This window comes from Parambassis ranga, chromosome 12 (assembly GCF_900634625.1).
Source record: "Parambassis ranga chromosome 12, fParRan2.1, whole genome shotgun sequence".
Taxonomy (NCBI): domain Eukaryota; kingdom Metazoa; phylum Chordata; class Actinopteri; family Ambassidae; genus Parambassis; species Parambassis ranga.
In genome coordinates this window covers 15,768,480-15,788,861 of record NC_041032.1, presented here as the reverse complement: position 1 = coordinate 15,788,861, position 20,382 = coordinate 15,768,480, and the positions used below count along the sequence as shown (strand labels likewise).

Genomic DNA, 20,382 nt, shown 5'->3' with positions numbered 1-20,382 from the left:
ATTTGCAGCTTCATCATGACAGCCAGCAGGTGGCGCTAACTGTCTATTAGTGTGCCTTTAAGCAGGAGAGCCTGAGATGACGGAAAAAAAGTACAATTTAAAGATCAGGTGACAAAAAGAAGCAGAATGTTTCTTCATGATGTTTGGTGAAAGACAGGAGGTAGAAGAAAGGATGAGGGGAGAGGCGACGAGCGGCGCCTCCTCTTTGACCCGCTAACGTCGCTCTGCTAACTGCGTGTGTAGGAAGTATTTCTGTCTCCGAGCTGCTTCTGTTAGCGATCAGCGAGCTAATCAGGTTTTTATGATGAAAGCAAACACCTGCCACGGCATCAAGCTTCGAGGTGAGTTAGCAACGGCATAGCGGCTACTAGCCTGTTGACGAACTGACGCCTTAGTAAGGACACATCGTGGTTTCAGGCCCCGGAACCTGGATCTCAGAGTCCTGCTCCTCAGTCCTCTCAGTGTAGCATGAATTCCTTTGATTTTTGTGAACTTTGTGCAATTTTCTTAAACAATCAGCATCCTGTGAGGAAGCACTGACCTCATTACACACACACACACACACACACACACACACACACACACACACACGTCTGTGTTCAGGGAACACACAGAGAAAATATTACATTACCATCTATGACAGAAACCAACCAAGGACTTCACAATGAGATCTGCTGACTGATATGAGCTGTGACAAGCTGAGTGTGTGTGTTTGTGTGTTTGTGTGTGTGTGTTTGTGTGTGTTTGTGTGTGTGAGGCTGAAAATAATATTTCATTTCATTACGCTCCTTCATCCCTCGTCCTTGTCTGACAACGTGACTGTCAACTGCATCCTGCACACTGAGGCTGAGGGATCCCAAAAGACGCACAATCACAACATTACAACACACACACACAATAATAAACTCCAGCAGCAGAACTGTGCGTGTGTGTTGCACACTTACACCAGAATAACACAGCGTATGCAGATGACAGTGATGTGTGATTGAGGTGAATGCCTGCTGTGACGCCGCCGACATCAAAGATGGCCGCAGACCTTCTTATCTGTGTTACACACAGTCAGCACAGAGACCCACATCTGTCCACAAAGACCTGAACCCACAGCCAGTCAACACGCCATAATCTGCTGTTAAAATTCAGACATCATGAGGAAGAACCAGAGAGTCTGTGTTCAATCTGTGAATATTCACCTAAACCGTCCAAAGCGTCTTTATTTAACCCTTCTTTCATATCCTGAGGCCTGGTTCCTCTCATCTGTCTTCAGCCCGTCTTAAATCACAGACCTCATCAATAATGGACGAGCTGTTGTGTTGCTGTTGTGTGATTTGTTTATGCTCATGGCTGCTGCCTCATTGTTTTTTCATGAAAACTGTAAAACTGCATATGTACAACCTGTCACAAGAGGGCGCACACACACACACACAGCAGAGGTATGCAAATAACACCACACAGTCATTAATACACACTACAGCTGCATGCTGCACACACACACACACACACACAGACTGTTTCTGCATCATAGCAGCGATCTGAGTTTCAGTGATGAGATAATAAAGTCCACTCTGACCTTTGACCCCCGCCCACCTGACACACACATCACCGATCATCACACTGCGAGTCAACACACACCTACACACCTACACACACACACTGTGTGTCAGGAAAGTCCGTTTGATGGAGCACTCTCCACAGCCAACATGGCTGCTGAACACACACCGTGGCAGTGATGAATGTAGCGGCTCCGTGTGTGTGTGTGTGTGTGTGTGTGTGTGTGTGTGTGTGTGTGTTTTCCTTCATGCTGTTCACCTGCATTATGTTTTATTACACCTCCTTATGTGTGCTGCTGTGGTCCAGGAAGTCTGAGCCGTGCTTAAAAAGTCGAACAAACATCAAAATGTAGTTCATCTGATCTTCACTCATAGGAGTTCCTCAGAGAACTCATGATTGTGTATTATTTGTCGCTCTCCCGCGCCTGGTCTGTCTGTCAGAGGTTTCCTCTCTGCCTCAGAAACAACAACATGGTGGAAATGTCTGATAAGACGAGGCGGCTCGGAGTGGATGCTGCAGAAAAGACACGACAGCAGGTGAAATACCTGCTGCGGAGAAGAATGAGCGGATTAGACAGTGAGTGTGTGTGTGTGTGTGTGTGTATGGGAGCAGAGATGAATGGTCTCATTTGTGGCGGGCGCCTGGAGGCCACACAGACTGATGCAGCCACGCTGCTGCAGACTTTATCTCACACTCGGACCGTGTCCACACTCTGAATGCTGATAAATTAGAAAACACCTTTGTGTGTGTCTTCTGCTGTGTGTGCATGAAAGGCCACAACAATGCCCTCAGCTTATTGTGTGTGTTTGTTTTCTCTATGTGCTGCTCCTGCTCCACTTTTGGGTATTTAAGTGCTTCAAAGGAGGACAAAGGTGCCAAAATGACAGAGTTCATCAAAACCAGAGACTGTAACATGAAGAAAGAGTCGGTCTGATGGTCCTTAAATGCACCTCAGCTGTAAATGATTCATTCACACTTTATGCTACAGTTTGTCTCAGTTAAAAAGCCTCTAAAAATAAAGTGTTTGCACTAAAAAGATCCAGTAAAAAAGTCCTGTCCTCCTCAGCAGCCAGCAGGACGCCATGATGGAGTCACATGACCAACACTCAGAGAGTCTCTGTGTGACCTGCAGCTGATCTCTGTCTGAATACCTGAGTGATTCTGCACACACACACTCTGACTGCAGACACAAAATAAATGGTACAAATGTAGCAGTGACATGCAGGTCAGGAGGTCAAAGGTCAGGTGCTGCTGGAGGCGGTCACATGACTAATCAAATGAGACTGTTTGGTTATCAGATCTGTGCAGCTGTGTGTTTCTGTGAGTGTTAAATTATCTGCGTGTTTGTGAAGACACAGAAAATAGAAATGATTGATCGTGTAACGGAGCTGAAAGCCTCTGACATCGATTAGTCGGCCTGGAGGACGCAGTGATGGCGGGAAGGATCAGTGACGGAGAAACGCCTCAGAACAGTGAGAGGACAACGACAAAGGAAAACACACACACTATCATCATACACACAGGCACAATCTGAGGTCATTTAACCCTTTAAATCCCCTTCAAATAATGTTTTCATACTTTTCATTCATTTATTCCATATTTACACTAAATAAAGTAACTACCAACTGAAAGATCGTGGTCCACTAAGATGATCTGCACACATTTCAAATGTACCTTTATTTTGTACCTCAAAGCTCGATATTTTTCAATCAAGATCAGAAAGTCAGCCCTTGTGGAGCAGCCATCTTGGATTTGCGGTGGGAGTCAGTGAGGCTGGTAGCTTGAGGTTTCTGTCAGTTATTTCCAAATGAGAGTGCAGCTTCACTTTATGACAGGGACTTAATCAAACTGTGATCTTCAGCTCTGATTATTTGTGTTGTACATCTGGAACGATAAACGTGTTGTGTGATGATAACAGAGCTATAAATAATAAAAGAAGAGGCGCTATCATGAGGTGATGGTGTGTGTGTCTGTGTGTGTGTGTTATGATGTGTGAGGTGAACATCTCACAGATCATCCTGCAGTCAGCAGCAGCACGTTATCACCCCCCCCCCCCCCACACACACACACACACACACACACACACACTGTATTGATTGTGCGAAAATCATTTTACAATAAATACTGTAATAAACGACAACACACTGAAGAAAAGAGAGGTGTGTGTGTGTGTGTGTGTGTGTGTGTGTGTGTCCATTTAGAAAACTCATTTGATTGGGTCATGCCTTATGGCAAGGTTGTATTAAAGTGTGCACACTACACACACACACACACACACACACAACAGGTACCCTACACCACATTACATGTCTGCGCCTGACAGGCGTGCACACTGAGCGCGCTCAGTCCATGGGGACGCTTGTGAAGGTCATATTTAGCCAGCTGACATCACACTCCTCTGGATGTGAGAGGAGGTGCTGATGAAGTCACACCTCTGACATGAAGCCTGTGATTCATCTACACTTATTTCTACACTCATTATTGATCATGTATTAATCAGAGCGCATCTAATTATGTGTTAAAAAGTCTGTCAGTGTATCAGTCTGATATGATCAATAAAACTTCTCCCATCAACAACAAGCTTCTGTAGCGTTTTTACATGCACTTACTCATATGACCACAGGAGGGCGCACAGCTACCTCAACATGTGACCACTGTCCCTGTAATGACAGGCTGGTGAACTGGATATTGACCAAAGATTTATTAAATCTGATTCAAATTTAATTTACGCTTATTAGACTTGATTTGATTGAATTTACTCTCTGATGAAAATGTTTATTGGTTTGTTTAGTTTTGCTGTAAACCATGAACAGGGCGAGAGTCACATGACGCAGCGTTCCTTGAGTTCCACTCACAGCCATGAGTCTGTCTTTGTGTTTAAAGATAAGCTGGAACAGAGAATTAACTCCATCAGATGGAGGGAGTGCTGAGCTCTGCGCTCGTTAACCCTCCGCTGCCCGCGCTCGGCTCAGATGAATAACAAGCAGGCTGGATAATCATTGTGTTATCATTGATACTCTTCACCGAGGTCCGCTCAGACCGACAGTTGGTGGCACACATGCCTGGTTGGAGCTGGATCGCCCGGCAGCCTGGCAGCCAATCACGGTGGCTGCCAGGTTTAATGTAGAGGACGGTTCACACGCTGATTCAGATTCCTGGTTTTTTTTTTCCTCGCTCTGGTTGATGCAGGGCAAAAATCTAATCTTCATTAAAAAAGATGCTGTAAACACGTGTTTTTCAGCGCCCTCCTGTGGTCATATGTAATTTGTCCTACATATCATGTGCGATAATAGCTGAGAAAATGGCGGAGAAGCTTGTTGTAATATTGTCAAAATGTCTCTTTTAATCCAAACTGAGCAAAAACTGAGCTCAAGAAAAGAGAGCGGCTACATCACAGCATGGAGGAAAGGTCTGAGCATCAACAGCAGCCCCCAGAGGCTACAAGGTGAACTGCAGTTTTTAACACCTCTGCGCCACCCTATCAGGCTGCTGCTGGGGCTGTGCTGTTTTTGGAGGGGACAAATCATCAAATCTGAACCTGAAAACATCTGACCATGACACCCCATGGACTCCTCGTCCATGTCCCTCTTGTCCTCCTCCTGCTTCAGACAGCTGATGCTAACTAGCTAAAACGTTTTCATTGTACCAATAAAAAAAGACCCAGGTGTGAATGCTGCTTGTATAGCTCAAGTTCTCATCATGTTCACCGAGCGCCCCTCTTTGATGCTCAGGCTGAACCCCGCCCACCTCCCACAGACACCAGAGGAGGCCCGAGGAGGTGATTGTTCATTAACCTCCACCTCGGCCGGGAAATAGCAGCACACAGCCTGTTATTAGTGAGTCACTCTGTTCTGCTCTGTATCTCCCTGCTCCTCTCGCTGTTTCTGCTGCTCAGACACAAACGCTGGAATCTGTCCCACAGATTTCCATGAGCAAAGTTCCTGCAGTGGAGACACACCCTTCAGTCCCTGAAGTGGCTCAAAGGTTCCCGTGGTCAAATCACACCTCTCTTAAACGAGTCATATTGTGTACAAGTGTGTGTATATATACACTCTTATTTCCAAAAGTTCCTGGGAAAATACCTCTGGTGGAAAAGGCCTAATAAAGGTTTTTAAAGGAGTCCTAAAAGATCAGTTCCTGACCTGAAAGCAAATGTGGCCTGGTGGTTCCTGCAGTGAAAACACGCCCGTCCAAATCTGTTTTTACTTGTGTTATGGTCACATATCAACAGGAAGAAGAACCAGAAAGTAATTTAAGCCCTGACGATCAAACACAATAAGGTCAAAGGTTCCTGTGGTGAAAAGAGGCCTGATAGATCTCTAAAAGGGCACCTGCAGTGGAAAGACACTGACATGTATAATGCAGCCTGAAGCTCTGTCAGTAACAGTTTAAGTTGTGGTAGTGGCATCACCCTGTGAGTCCTTTTGTTAATGCTACAGCCATTACTGTGTGTTTAGAGTCTTAAAAACAGCTGTGACCCACATCCTGATGCTGTGGCAATCGTTTCACTCTGATAGCAGCCATGTTCACATCCAGCCGAGTCACTCCTCCTCCATTATCTCCCCCTGCTCTTATCTTTCTCCTTCCTCTGCAGATCTCTTTGCTCAGACAGCAGCGCGGCGCCCAGCTGTGTGCGAGACAGATGTACGCAGAGGGAGGATAAAGGACGGGCAGAAAAGACTCCAGCAGCTCCGCACGGATGCTGAGACAGCAGCTCGGGTCCGGCTGCAAGCGCAGACGCTGCAGCACATCTCCAGATTAGACCCACGAGTACTTCTAGGCAAAACTCATCAGATCCTGCAGGAGAACGTGGTGCTGGTGTGCACGTTTTGATATGTTATCACGTTAAAAGCAGCTTCATCTGCGGCTGTTATCAGCCATAAAGGAGGAGGTGAGGTCTGGGGCAGTCTGGCTCCGATTTAACGGCATGTTTGTGCTGCAAAGCCTCATGTGATGTGGGTCATGAGAGGGCTGCTGTCACAAAGGAGAAGTTGTGTCGGGGCTCTGTGAGGTGCCAGGCGGTTTTTGTCCAACATGTCAGTGCTGCCCTCTAGTGGCTGCTCCAGTGCATGTTTTTACCTTCTGAAAGGCACAATGGAAAGTCACTGATGCTTTGTTTTGCTTCCTAAGCTCCTAATATTCCCCTGAAAGGTGGTTTCCTGGAGAGAAGTGTGTCATTTAGAGTTAAAAGCTACAACAATAAACAGAGCTTTCTTCAAGGCTTGTATTATTGTATCTGTATTGACTTGTGTTAGACCTGGATTAGCCCACTGACCCACTCCGAGCTCTGCCTGACACAGTTTCAGCCGTGGAGTCATGGGACCGTGAGTTCTCCGGAGCAGGGAGGAACCCAAACACGAGGAAACTGAGTCTTAGATCAGGTTATAATATAAACTCTGTCATGTGGGGAGGCGTCCCGAACAGCCCGTTTCTGTGCCACTTAAAGAGACGGCGGCCTCTGCATGTACGTTGGTAATATTTTTGCAGCGCGTGGTTAAGGAGCACTTTCCTAATGACAGGGGAAGCCTGAGCGGAGCGGGGCCAGAGCCACGAGCAGGCCGCCAGCTGCTCCGATCCCACTTCAGAGGCTCCGGCGCTCGCTGATGAGCCGCACTGATACTCCCACAGCAGAGCCGCTCGGAGTGTGGACGCCTCTTATTTTAAGAGGCGTTAATACATCTCAATACATCAACATTAACACCTTCATGCCTGAGCAAAAGTGTGCCCCAGTTAACCCAGCTAATCCAAACTTCAAAAGGCACCGTGGATTATCCAGGCTGACCCAGACTGGCCCTGGAAATGCACTGCGATAACTGACACATAACTCAACTGTTTACATCATTTTAAGGCTTCAAATATGCAGAATCAAGGATGTGACCTCTTTGCCTGTATCTGGATTAACTGGGAGTTTAGGCGAAGCTTGAAAGGTGGTGACAGCTGGAGCCTCCACACTCCTCACAGGAGGTTCGTCCATCTTTATTTAATAATCCTCCTATTCTGTCTTTTCTCCTCCCTAAACGTTTCTGCCACATCAGACGTCTCTGCAGTGTGAGCAGTTTGTTAAAGTTCCTGATCAGAATGAATAAAATTCACCTGCGTGCAGGAAAACAAATCTCTCTTTGAAAGACTCTTCCCACGAACACACAAAGGCAGAGTGTGCAGACGACAACAAACCCGGCTGAGAGAGGCTCTCGCTCCTGCAGCGGATTCACTCCTGTGATGTCACTTCATTTGAATCACAAAGAAACAAAAGACGTTCTCAGACCTGCACCGACAGACAAACAGCCTCAGAACGCAGCGTCCTTATCAGGATCAGCACGCAAACAAATGCAACTTCTGACCAGCTACACCCCTCTGTTCCCATGACCAAATCGCTCTTTTTGTGTGTGTGAGATGCCTAAAGTGTGTGTTGTGCCAACAACAGCGGCGGCGGCGGCGGCGGTGGGGCAGAGTGTGGGAGGCGAGCAGAAAAAAAGGAGAGCGAAGGGCAGAAAGAAGGAAGTCAGGCAGAAGTAAGCGTCCCCCCTGAGAAAGACTCTCTTTCTTATTGGCACTTCATTAGGCTCGACCTCGCCTCTGACCCGCGGCGAATGCTGCGGTGAGCTCACTGCCATGACACCGCCGCTATACAGGCGCGCGCACAGGAATGCTGCTGCTGTTATTGTCTTTAAAGTGCCAGATTCAGGCCAAGGCCTGGCCGGGGCTTCACAAACAAAACAACAGAGCTGCCACACACACAAACACACACACACAGACACACAAACACACACAGAGACACACACACGGACACACACACACAGAGACACACACACACCACTTCCGTCCATTCTCTCACACAGAGAAAGGAAGTGGAGTGGAGCTGGCCCGGCCCCAGCCGTCCAGACTGAAGCAGCCTGGCAGGCCGGGCTCCTGGCTGCCTGCTTCCCCTCTGAGAGGAGCCTCCATCCCTCACTGCTCAACAAAACCCCAGCTCAGTCCCTGAAGACTGCTCCGGACATGGCTGTCACCGTGACAGATGCTGCTAACATGTTAGCCAGCTCAAAAAACCCAGACTCTTCACACGGTAACATCAGAAGCAGCAACGACACAAGTGTCTGTTTGTTGACACCAATGTCTGCAAAATGTTCAGGTAACGTGTCCAACTGGTCATTGATGATGGATTGATCGTTCTGTCAAACAATGCTGCACTGACGTCACAGAAGGTTACAGACAGCAGTCCAACTCCGGCCTGACCTTAGCCCTGAGGATCCACACATAAAAACACAACCAAGAGGACCCTGCAGATCAACCTTAACCCAGGCCTGATCCAAAGTGCTTCTACTGTAACCAAACAGCCTAATACTGGGGCTAAAACCCACACAGCTTGTATCTAACCACACAAACCACAACAACCAGAGGCGTCTGTGCTTTCAAAGGAAAACCTCTCCTCGCCCACACTGATGTCGTGTAGTGTTCTATATGACACTCTGGGGTCTGACTTTCTGCCTGCTGGATTTTATTGGTAGACTTTGACACATTTACCATCAAAATAATACACTCAGCAGAGCGGCGGGTCGCCACCAGATCACCACAGGCACGGTCTGCTTGTTGACACGAAGCTACATGGTCCTACACCAAATCTAGCTGGATCGGTTTTCTTGTCAGCCTCACACACTGTGTGTGTTTAGGACACTCGTCAAACATGCAAAGGCACAAACATCAGCAGGAACACACCGCACCATCATCCACACTTTCATACGGCGCGTGCGTCGCAGCTCCTACCTTCGGCCATTTGGGGTTGATGAGTCGAGCCTTGATGGCGTCGTCCAGCGCGGTGCTGTACTGACCCAGCCGCAGGTACGCCGCCGAGCGGTTGCTGTACAGGATGCAGTTCTGCGGGTCGGCAGTTAAAGCCTCGCTGTACAGACGCACAGCCAGCGCGAACTCCCCCTGCTGGCAGGCCTGGTTACTGCGGCGCACTCGCTCCAGGAATTCAGCTTTGCTGAGGGCGGCGGTGCTGGGGAGTCGGTCCGACCTCTTCACCGCCGGCGCAGAATGGTTCACAGGAGAGGATGAGGAGGAGGATGAAGAGGGGGGGTTGGTGGTCCTGCTGGCGGAGCGAGAGCCAAACAGAGAGAACTGAGGAGAGAGGAAGAAGAAAAGAGGAAGAGGAACATTTATTCCAGTAATCCTGTTCAGACAGAAACTCGCTGAATGTTGGTCATGTGACTGCTGTGAGGCCATCATGGCTTCCTGCTTGTTGCCAAGGAGGGCAGAGTGTTGAGAGGGTTAAAACCAGAACTGACAGGCACAGATGATGCTTCACCTGAACAGTCAACTCTCCCACCAAGAGCTTGCAGTTCCACAAATGGCCACCGGAGGCTGTCTCTGGCTCATTTCAATATTTCAATTTTTCATTTAATTTTCTTCACTGATCCAACATAATCAGTCGAGTGTTTACTACGCAGAAGTCATAACCTGCAGTTCCCCCCATGGCCTCTGGGGGGTGGCTACAAGCGTGACTCAGTCCTGATTAACCCCCCATGTTAGACGTCAAACATTACACAGGAATAATCCCGTTTTACAGCCTGGAACTGAACCTGTGTCTGGTTCTGTTGTCCTCAGAGGATTTCTGTTACTCAGATTACTTGAGGAATAAAAATAAGCTTTAAAAGTCGTAGCTTTCAGCTGTTGTTACATAAGTCACAAAAAAAACTTCTACCGAAGCCTGATTTGCATGATATGAGACGGAGCTGCTGCGTGCACTCTTCTGTTGTGCTCGGCGGTAACGGCTGGAATTCCTCAGAGAGCGGCCGGGCTGCCGGTTCTGCTCTTCTCATTCAGACTGTGTGTAAAACGTCCCGGAGCTGCTCTCTGATCTGGCGTTTCCAAATTTGTCCTTTCACCAGAGCTTACACCAAGGCCTTCATTATCTCTGTCTCTATTCCCCCCTCACACACACACACACACACACTGCTTGAATTGTTTGTTACACAGTGAAAATATGCAGACTGGAGGGATTCCCAAAACTTCACCCAACGGTTCTGACTGAGAGGAAAGAACAGACAGAAAGTTCTGAGAAGAAGAAACTTCAGGAAACACACTGTCAAACATCCACTCTGTGTTCTCAGCTTCAGAACGCACACACGAGCACGATGTCTCCACAACAGCTTGTTTTTAAATAATTCAGCTCGAGTCCGGCGACAGGCGGCGGAGTTTTAAGAGAAACAAACAAACAAACACAGCAGGACGATCTGACGGCTAAAGAACACGAGCTAATGTTAGCATCAAAGGCTGAAATGTTCCCCATCATCAGCTGCATCCTCTGCTGGCACTGACATCAGCATTCTGACCTAAAAATCATCATTAACCAGGCATGATGGAGCCGTGCGTGGGGGTAAATCAGACCCGTGGACTTTTTGAAGCCTTGGAGCGAGTCGTGTTTTTGCTTGTGGCGCCCCCTTGAGTCTGAATTGCGTGTTTGAAAATGTGTAAACAAATAAAAAGGTGGAGAAGCTTGTTGCAGGCGCCATCTTTCTCTGGAGTTCGAGGTGCTTTCTTCTCTTCGCCTCTTCGCTGCGTTATGATCCTCATGGATGTTGTTATGAAACTTTGTCTCAGATATGAATAATGTGACATAAAGCAGAGCTGTTGGAACGTGTTACCGCGGCAGCGTTTGCTGAAATAAACAAAGAGAAACATATTTCATGTGTGTGTGTGTGTGTGTGTGTGAACTGCTGCATAAATCTCTGTAAGCCTATTAGTGCTGTACTGGAATACAGTTCATAAATAACACACTGAAATCAGCCTGTTTGTAGCTGGGTGGGTTTTTACACTCCTACACCCTTTGATGTGTGTTTTTGAACGTTTCCTCATTAAAGGTCAGCCAGTTCTTCCCAGAATGCATCTGTCCTTCCTGCTGAGACTCTCCTCACCTCACAGTATAAGGAATGGTGGGTACCATCAGAAGCCTAACAGGTTCAAACATGGCCCTGACCCTGAACACTGAGGGGTATTCAGTTAGCTGCAGTCTGCAGCCTCTCCACTAGATGGCACTAAACTTCACACACTGGTCCTTTAAGGTGCATTATTAGATTTAGGAAAACATATGATATTTCAGAAGATAAACATGATTATTTGAACTACTGAGCATAATATGAACATGTTTAAATCTTGATTTATATATTCAGGACAATTCCTGCTAACATGCTAGGCTTGTTAGCATCAAGTTGGATCAATAGGATTCGACCAGGGTTTAATTCTGCAAAAGCTAGCAGCAGATTACAGTAGCTGTGGTTACATTTTGTGTATTTTTATGTATACATCTTCTGTTTCTATGGTGACATTAGGTAACCGTGGGCTTCAACAGGAGGCCGTGTGTTGCTTCGGTTGCTGCTGCTGCTGCTTGTTAATGATGCTGCCACTTTGTTCTACACGCACACAGACAGCTGACAGGTTGACAGCAACACAAAGTCAGGCAGCATCACGTTTCCTCTGACAGCGATGTGTCTGATCAACACACACTCAGAAACACAGAGCAACAACAGGGGCCGGAACACAACATGAATATCCTGTACACACACACACACACTTCCCCTCTGTCCTGTACTATGACGCCCAGTCAGCGAGTCACAGGCTGTCCACTACTTACAACAGTCAGACAGAAACACCTGAAACAGGAAACGGTCCCTGAACGCAACATTCTGATCATGTAACACATGCTGTAGGTGAGACGGCGAAGCAGCGCGCCGCAGGAATAAACCCACAAACAAAAGACGTAAGGATGGAGCGCCGCAGCTGAGGGGGAAGGGCTACAGACTGCAGTTCCACAAGCGGCCACCTGAGGGCGGACCATGTCAAAATATCTCAGATATCTCGGGAGCTGGAACTGGAAATATGAAACTACAAGGCGAGCTTAGCTTAGCCTAGCCTAGTGTGGCATATTTACAACATAGTGTTAAAAAATCAGAGCCAGGTTAGCTTAGCCTTGTAGTTAAAGCTACACAGCACACAGGGACAGGCTTTATTTCCAGTCTTTATGCTAAGCTACGCTAACCGCCCCAGTTTAAAAGTTCAAAAGCATCCTGACAGACACGACAAAAGCAGATTATAAAACTTTAAAGTGCAGAGTGCTCATTACAGCATGTGGACACTGTGTGTGTGTGTCTGTATGTGTGTGTCTGTGTGTGTGTCTGTGTGTGTGTCTGTATGTGTGTGTGTGTGTGTGTGTGTGTGTGTGTGTGTGTGTGTGTGTTTAGGTAAACTTTATAAAGTCATAAAACTCATTTGTCCTCAGCTGCCATGTTGTTTGTGTGTTTGTTTTGTCTTAATGTTGATTTGAGATGTTTGTGGTTAAATATTTCTGGAACAAAGTGAAAACTTAAAACTCTGCTGTTCATCCCTCCTGAACGTGTGTGTGTGTGTGTGTGTGTGTGTTCAGCTTTGAGACATTTCTCCTTAAATGTTTGTCTTTAAATGCCTCCTGTCTCCCTGCACATCTGGTTTTGAGGCGTTTTTCTGCCCCTGCGCTCTGAATACAGATGTTAAGAAGCTTCCTTTAAACTTTGTGAAACCTTAAATGTTTTAAAATCTTCCCGCGGTGTGAATGAGAAGTGTTAAAAGCAGATGAGTTGTGTTGTTGAGGCTCCGGGTCCCGGCTGCGGCTCTACAGCCGGGACCCGGAGCGGATGAGGCGGCCGTACCCACCTTCTCCCTCCGCGCTCTCTGCTTTTCCATCTCCGCTAGATCCAAACTTTCATCCCGCAGACGGACGGACGGACAGACAGAGGCTCTGCTCACGGTGACGTCCCCACGCTGATCGATACTGATCGATAATCCACAGATGAGGAGACCTGCGTGCTACACGGAGATCCTCCGAAGCGTTTCTCGGCGAAAGTTGATCCAGACTGAGTGCGCCATGTTCCCGCAGCCGCAGCGGAATGTTGGTCCGCCAGGAGGCGGGGATCCGGTCTGCTCCACGGCCGCCAGCTCTCAGCTACCCCCATGACATCAGAGGGGAGTTGAGTTACCTGACAGATATTCATTACAGCGAGGAGGAGGTGGTGGAGGAGAGAACATTAAACAAAAGCCTTTAAACTTTGATAAAGTTTATAAAAAAAAAGCATGTAGCTGCTGCCTCCTGTTAGCATTAGCATACAAACAGCTCAAATACTAATTGTTTTTTTTTTTTGGAAATACTTTAACCCTCATGGACTGTTTGGGACATTTTTGTCCTCTGAGAGAAATTTTTCTGTTTATTTTGGCCATAACTTTGTCAATATGTGAACAAATTGAATCATTTTTCCTCAACAAGCTTAATTTTACATAATTTTTTTTAATATGATTTTAAAATTTTTCATAGGTCAACAGTACACTGTGAGCAAATTTTACCCCCTAATGTGTTGTTCGGGGACAAAAACGTCCCCTAACTTTAACGGTTTTAAAAATATATCAGATAAATATTTTTTTGAAATTTTTTTTGCATAGACCTTTTAATTAACTTCAGTACTGTTGATTAGAACTGAAGTTAATTAAAAGGTCTATGCAAAAAAAATTTCAAAAAAATATTTATCTAATAGATTTTTAAAACCGTTAAAGTTAGGGGACATTTTTGTCCCCGAACAACACATTAGGGTAGTGTTTGCGAACAGTCCATGAGGGTTAATAATCCCATCAGGGAAATTGCGTAAGGCTTCCCAGCAAAGAGCGCCACACTCCAGTGAGTGTACACTGCCTTGCCCAAGGACACACAACAACAACGACTCGGGAGGAGTTGGGATCGAACCACCGACCTTCCGCTCATTGGACCCTGCTCCACCACTGAGCCACTGCTGCCCAACACTAATATGAATGTTTAAACATGACTTCTTTTTAAACCATTGTTGTATTAATTTATTTTAACTATTTAACCATTTATTTACAAGTATTTATACATATTTACATCTCTGTGTTGCTGTGAAACTCATACAGTACAATACAAATACTTACAAAGTACAACGTGTGCTGAACGTCACTAACAGGACATGCAGCAGGATAACTACACATATAAATACACAACAGTACAATATTTCAAGGTGTTCAGCATAAATAAGACTGAATGAAACTGATGCTGAGACTCAAATAAATCTGACCAAAAATAATCTGTATTAAGTGTAAAAATAAACATATTTATTCCATGACGCCTGGTGTAACGCTGAGCTGCGTGTCCCCCTGTGGCGTCCTCACCGGGACAGCTCCGTCCCCGCGGGTGGACTCTGGTTTCTGGGTCGGCTCATCCTGACACACAGCTTGTGGAGCCTCACGGCTCCGTCTCTCCTCCTGGCTCTCCTGGTGTTCGGCCTCCTGACCTTCAGCGTTACGGCCTGCAGATGGCGCTGCTCCTCCACGTCCCGCTGAGGAAGGTCAGCTTTCACCAGCACCGCCGAGCACCTGTGAGATGAGGCAGAGTCACATACAGAGTCCTTTTTCTCTTTTCTCCTCCTCCTCCTTTTCTTCACCTCCTCCTCCTCCTCCTCCACCCTCTTCTTCTCGCCCTCCTCCTCTTTTTCGGTCTCCTTGCTCCTCTATTTCTTCCTCCCTTCTTTTTTTTCCTCCTCTTCCTTCATCTGTTCCTCTCCATCACCTCAGGACCCAGCACATCCACCCAGTGACCCCCCTGTGGGGCACTGAGCCCTAGTTTGAGAAGCTCTGGACTAAACTAACTGTATATAAATTACTGACACACTGACATTTAACTTGAATGTTTATTAATGTTTAGAATTTTATTTATTCTACTCTTACTATTTTACCTTATTTTATATTCTACCCTGTTATTTTGAGTATACATGGAGCACCTGGAATGAATGCAGTTTCCCCCTGGGATCAATAAAGTATTTTTGATTCTGATTCTGATAATAATGACAAATATAATCCATAAATATGATCAGTGACCTGTTGGCAGCTGAGCAGTCCTGAAGCAGGAAGCAGGACGGAGACACTTGTCCCAGCAGGACAGACTGCACCTTGGACAGCTGTCTCTGTGAGGCCAGACTCTGGAATAATCTAGAAGACAAACAGTGAGATGTCAGAGACCGACACACACAGACACACACACACACACACACACACACACAGACAGACACACACAGACACACACACACAGACAGACACACACAGACACACACACACACACACAGACACACACACACACAGACACACACACAGACACACACACAGACAGACAGACACACACACACACACACAGACACACACACACACACAGACACACACACACACACACACACACACACAGACAGACACACACAGACACACACACACAGACAGACACACACAGACACACACACACACACACACCAAATACATGTTGTGTGTGATGTCCAAGGACGTGAAATATTCAGAGCACCTTATGTAAGAGTGTGACACCGTGTGTGTCTGTGTGTGGCTGTGTGTGTCTGTCTGTGTGTGTGTGTGTGTCTGTGTGTGTGTGTGTCTGTGTGTGTGTGTGTGTCTGTGTGTGTGTGTGTGTGTCTGTCTGTCTGTGTGTGTGTCTGTGTGTGTGTCTGTGTGTGTGTGTGTGTCTGTGTGTGTGTCTGTGTGTCTCTGTGCATGTCTGTGTCTGTCTGTGTGTGTGTGTCTGTGTGTGGCTGTGTGTGTGTCTGTCTGTGTGTGTGGCTGTGTGTGTGTCTGTCTGTGTGTGTGTCTGTGTGTATGTCTGTGTGTGTGTGTGTCTGTCTGTCTGTGTGTGTGGCTGTGTGTGTGTCTGTCTGTGTGTGTGTATGTGTGTGTGTCTGTGTGTGTGTGTATGTGTGTGTGTGTGTGTGTGTGTGTGTGTGTGTGTGTGTGTGTCTGTGTGTGTGTGTGTCTGTGTGTGTGGCCTGGTTCAGTGTTATGAAACATCACACCACGTCTGACAGTGCACTGTTACCACATATGTAAATATTGACTCTGAGCGTGTGACATCATCCTCCTCCACCCTCTGCATATGATTCATAAACACAAACAGTTGTTTGTTGTTTGTTTGTGTACCTGCTGGTGCAGTTGCAGTGGTACAGCGTCCTGGGCTCGGTGTTGTGGAGGCCGTGTTTCCTCCGCTGGGGCCGGATCTTGTACTTGCACTCGTCCAGATCCTTGTAGACGCTGCAGGACGTTTCCGTGGAGGAGTCCCGGGATTTGGCGGTGGTGGTCTCCACGGCGGTGGTGGTCTCCACGGCGGTGGTGGTCTCCACGGCGGTGGTGGTCTCCACGGCGGTGGTGGTCACCACCGTGGAGGTCTCCACGGCGGTGGTGGTCTCCACGGCGGTGGTGGTCTCCACGGCGGTGGTGGTCTCCACGGCGGTGGAGACGGAGGCGGTGGGTGTGGGGACGGGGACGGAGGACAGGTGGGGCTCTGATGATGTGTCCAGGAGTGCTGCGGGTGTGGTGGTGGAGTTCATGCTGATGTTCAGGCTGACGTCTGCAGGGTCGGCGGACTCGTACAGCGTGGGGGGGTAGACCTCCGCGTACAGCGCCATTTTAGTCTCTTTACACCTGGAAGTCAAAGCAGAGGGGGAAATCCTCACTAAAGTCCTAACAGGCTAAATGCTAACAAGTGGCTAAATGGGACTACAAATGATGTCAGTAAACTTGTAAACGTTGTAGTCATGTGACCATGCTGTAGTTTATAGCGTAGCGTAGCATTAGCTGTTAGCTTCTAATGCTCGTTCTCTGTATGAATCCAAACCTGCACTCACATTCCAAACCAGTTCCTCTGAGAACACTGGAGTCTGTGGGAGAACCTGAAGCAGTGCATCTTCAGCAGGTTGAAGAAGGTGTATCCCACCACGCCAGATATGCTGTCGTTAGCGTTCTTCAGACAACTGTGGAACCTGCAGACACACGGACGGAGAATGAAACACACACACACACATCAGACGTGTGCTGGGTGTCTTCGGGGTGCGGGTGCTTACTGGTTGTCGCAGTCGCAGTGAGACATGGTGAAGATGTTGCTGTTGAAGACACCGAACTCTGAGTGGAAGGACAGGATGGTGTGTTTGCACTGGTCGTGTTCCCGGCAGCAGCTGTCAGTGTCTGAAAACACACCTGCAGGAGGAGCACAGGCACAAGTTAGCACGCTAAGGAGCTAGCCCCTGACCTCATTACTGCACAATACCGCTTTATACCACTAGATGGGTCAGTGAGCCAGGGTAGCACCTTTGCCTGTCTTCAGTCAAACAAGACATGAAGGAGATGTTGAAGCATAAAAAGCAGCCCGGCTCTCCAGGATCTGATCCCCCAACAATAAACTGATGAAGCTTCTGTTTCCTGTAATCTTATCATTTAATCCCTGATCCATTTAATCTGATCAGAATCCTTTAAAGGGTGTTCTAGAGGGACTTACCTGGCTAAGCTTAGCTGGTCCTGGTGTCCACCTGCTCCCCAGTGTCTGCTCCTTGTCCCTTATCTCTTTAATTTTATGGGGGACGCTCAACTTTTTCCAGAGGCCCTTTTAGGGGTTTTGACCCTTATGTTGGCAACTATTGCCAGAAGGTCCATGATTGGATAAAAACTAGCCCCCTCATCCCTCACCCACCCTCCTCTCCAGTGTCTGCTCCCATGAAAACAGATGTAGTCCCTGTCCCTGTGGATCCTGCTGTTTATCCCAGCGGCCCCTAAAGGGGTGTCAGGCCATACATTGGGAAACCCTGCATTAACCAATAGTAAGAAGCAAACGTACCCAGATCTGCATAAGATGGCGCCTTGTTGCCGGAGCCGCACCACAGAGTTCCAGGCACAATGAAGCCGCGCTTCACGCGCTGATGTGTCGTGACCTCTGACCTCTCATCTTCATCACCCACGCTCCTCACAGGCCTCCTCCCCACGTGCCCCTCCAGCTCCGCGAGAGGCACGCACTGCTCCTTCTCCGCCTCCAACACGGAGTCCAAATAGGGGTGCAGATGGTCAGAGAAGTCGTGCGCGCGCTCCCGGCACACAGACCGGTAGTCCTGGATCAGTGCCGCGTCATCGCTCCAAGTGCAGCCCAGCAGAGCGCGCTCACCGCCGGACCAGACGCTGTGGTACAGCCGCAGAGATGCAGCGCCGCTCCGGAGGAAGCTGTAGTGCACGCGCTGGTCAGGTGTGACTTTGGTCCAGGTGCAGAGGACCCCCCCGGATCCAGCAGATCCGGTCCTGCTGAGGAGCGAAACCACGAGCGCAACGAGAGGAGCGATGTGCGTCATGATGGCGCGTGATGGAGCGGAGAGAGATCAGAGACTCTGAAACAAATCCAGTCTGAGGAGTCTGTGACAGACCCACACACACCGGGTCGGTTTTAAAAGAGGAGGAGGAGGAGGAGGAGGAGGAGGAGGAGGAGGAGGAAGAAGAGGAGGGCGCGCGGGTGGATCTAAAACGAACACAACATCCGAATCAGCCACATGACCTATCAGCGCGCCAAACATCACACAGCGTCTCTCTCTCTGCCCTACATCACTGCGAGTGACCCACACACAGACAGACAGACACACACATACAGACAGACACACACACAGACAGACACACACACACACATACAGACAGACACACACATACAGACAGACACACACACAGACACATACATACAGACAGACAGACACACACAGACACACACACACAGACAGACACACAGACACACACATACAGACAGACACACACACACAGACAGACACACACACACATACAGACAGACACACACACACATACAGACAGACACACACACACACTCAGACAGATACACAGACACACACAGACACACACACACACATACAGACAGACACACACATACAGACACACAGACACACACATACAGACACACACAAACACACACACACATACAGACAGACACACACACATACAGACAGACACACACACAGACAGACACACACACACACATACAGACAGACACACACATACAGACAGACACACACACATACAGACAGACACAGACAGACACACACATACAGACAGACACACACACACACACACATACAGACACACACACACACAGACAGACAGACACACACACAGGCTGTTGATGAGTGACAGACACGCCCTGAATACACAGCTGGCTCTAAATGTGACAAACTAATTGATATTGATTGACAGATTCTGACCTTGTTGTGTGTTTGTTGTTGTTTCAGTGGTTTGTGTTGACTTTGTATCACATTAGATCTAGTTTCCAGGCTGTGTTTTAAAGACACCTTTTGCTTTGTTGTATGTTGTTGTCATGTTTGCATCATGTTTTACCCTTGTCGTTGTTTTTTGTGTGTTCTTGTCTAGAAGTTGGAATAAAAAATAAAACTGTCAACAGTGACCCCTGTGGTCATTAAGTGAACTACAGTTAGCATCCTTTTAATCCATTTCATTAATTGTGTCTTAATGCTAACCAGCTAACATATACACTTCAATAGCACTTTGCCAGACACCACATTAGCAATGCAGCATGTTAGCCTTAGCCAGCTAGCTGTAACTTAGCCACACTATTTGTTAATAAGGCAATTTACTAGCCAGCTAATTTAGCAACCAGGCTAGTCCCGGTGTTTTGGATGAATTAAATGCTTTCATCCACTCAAATAGCACTTTGTTACTGATAACATTAGCAAGCAAAGAAGCTAGCCGTAGCCTGCTAGCTGTTGCGTTGCTGCACTGTGTGGATCTGGTGTTGTCAAACTGATCAGAGCTCAGTCTGAGTCAGATGCTGTATATGTATCTATATCTGTCACACACGGTCTATAAGGCAGCGCCACTGTTTGTTTTGCACATTCTGTCGGTTATTTCTGTGCAGGTTATTTCCGTGCAGCGTTGTCTGATCGGACGTATTGATCGGCTGCTTTTTGTGACATGTAA

At 47.6% G+C, this 20,382-nt stretch overlaps 2 protein-coding genes across 3 annotated transcripts in view; both read right to left on the bottom strand.

The window, feature by feature from the left end:
• ttc28 (tetratricopeptide repeat domain 28) overlaps nucleotides 1–13,507 on the bottom strand; it is a 56,421-nt gene extending 42,914 nt beyond the window's left edge. Inside the window, exons 1-2 of the mRNA XM_028418038.1 lie at nucleotides 13,234–13,507; nucleotides 9,310–9,666 (exon numbers count right to left, since the gene is read on the bottom strand). Of these exons, the coding sequence (XP_028273839.1) occupies nucleotides 9,310–9,666; nucleotides 13,234–13,263 (387 nt within the window). The 5' untranslated portion in view covers nucleotides 13,264–13,507. The remainder of the gene's footprint in view (nucleotides 1–9,309; nucleotides 9,667–13,233) is intronic.
• A 1,016-nt stretch (nucleotides 13,508–14,523) lies between these two features.
• On the bottom strand, nucleotides 14,524–18,985 carry pla2g3 (phospholipase A2 group III). Of its 2 annotated transcripts, XM_028418040.1 has the most exons (7): nucleotides 18,239–18,985; nucleotides 17,472–17,604; nucleotides 17,256–17,390; nucleotides 16,808–17,052; nucleotides 16,552–16,735; nucleotides 15,457–15,567; nucleotides 14,524–14,955 (listed from the first exon to the last, which is right to left on the bottom strand). In XM_028418040.1, exons 1-7 carry the CDS (start codon nucleotides 18,738–18,740, stop codon nucleotides 14,748–14,750), a joined length of 1,518 nt encoding a protein of 505 aa, XP_028273841.1. In that variant the 5' UTR covers nucleotides 18,741–18,985; the 3' UTR covers nucleotides 14,524–14,747. The 2 variants fall into 2 exon arrangements, with proteins under 2 accessions (XP_028273841.1, XP_028273840.1); XM_028418039.1 differs by having other exon boundaries at nucleotides 16,552–17,052.
• Between the last annotated feature and the right edge of the window lie 1,397 nt (nucleotides 18,986–20,382).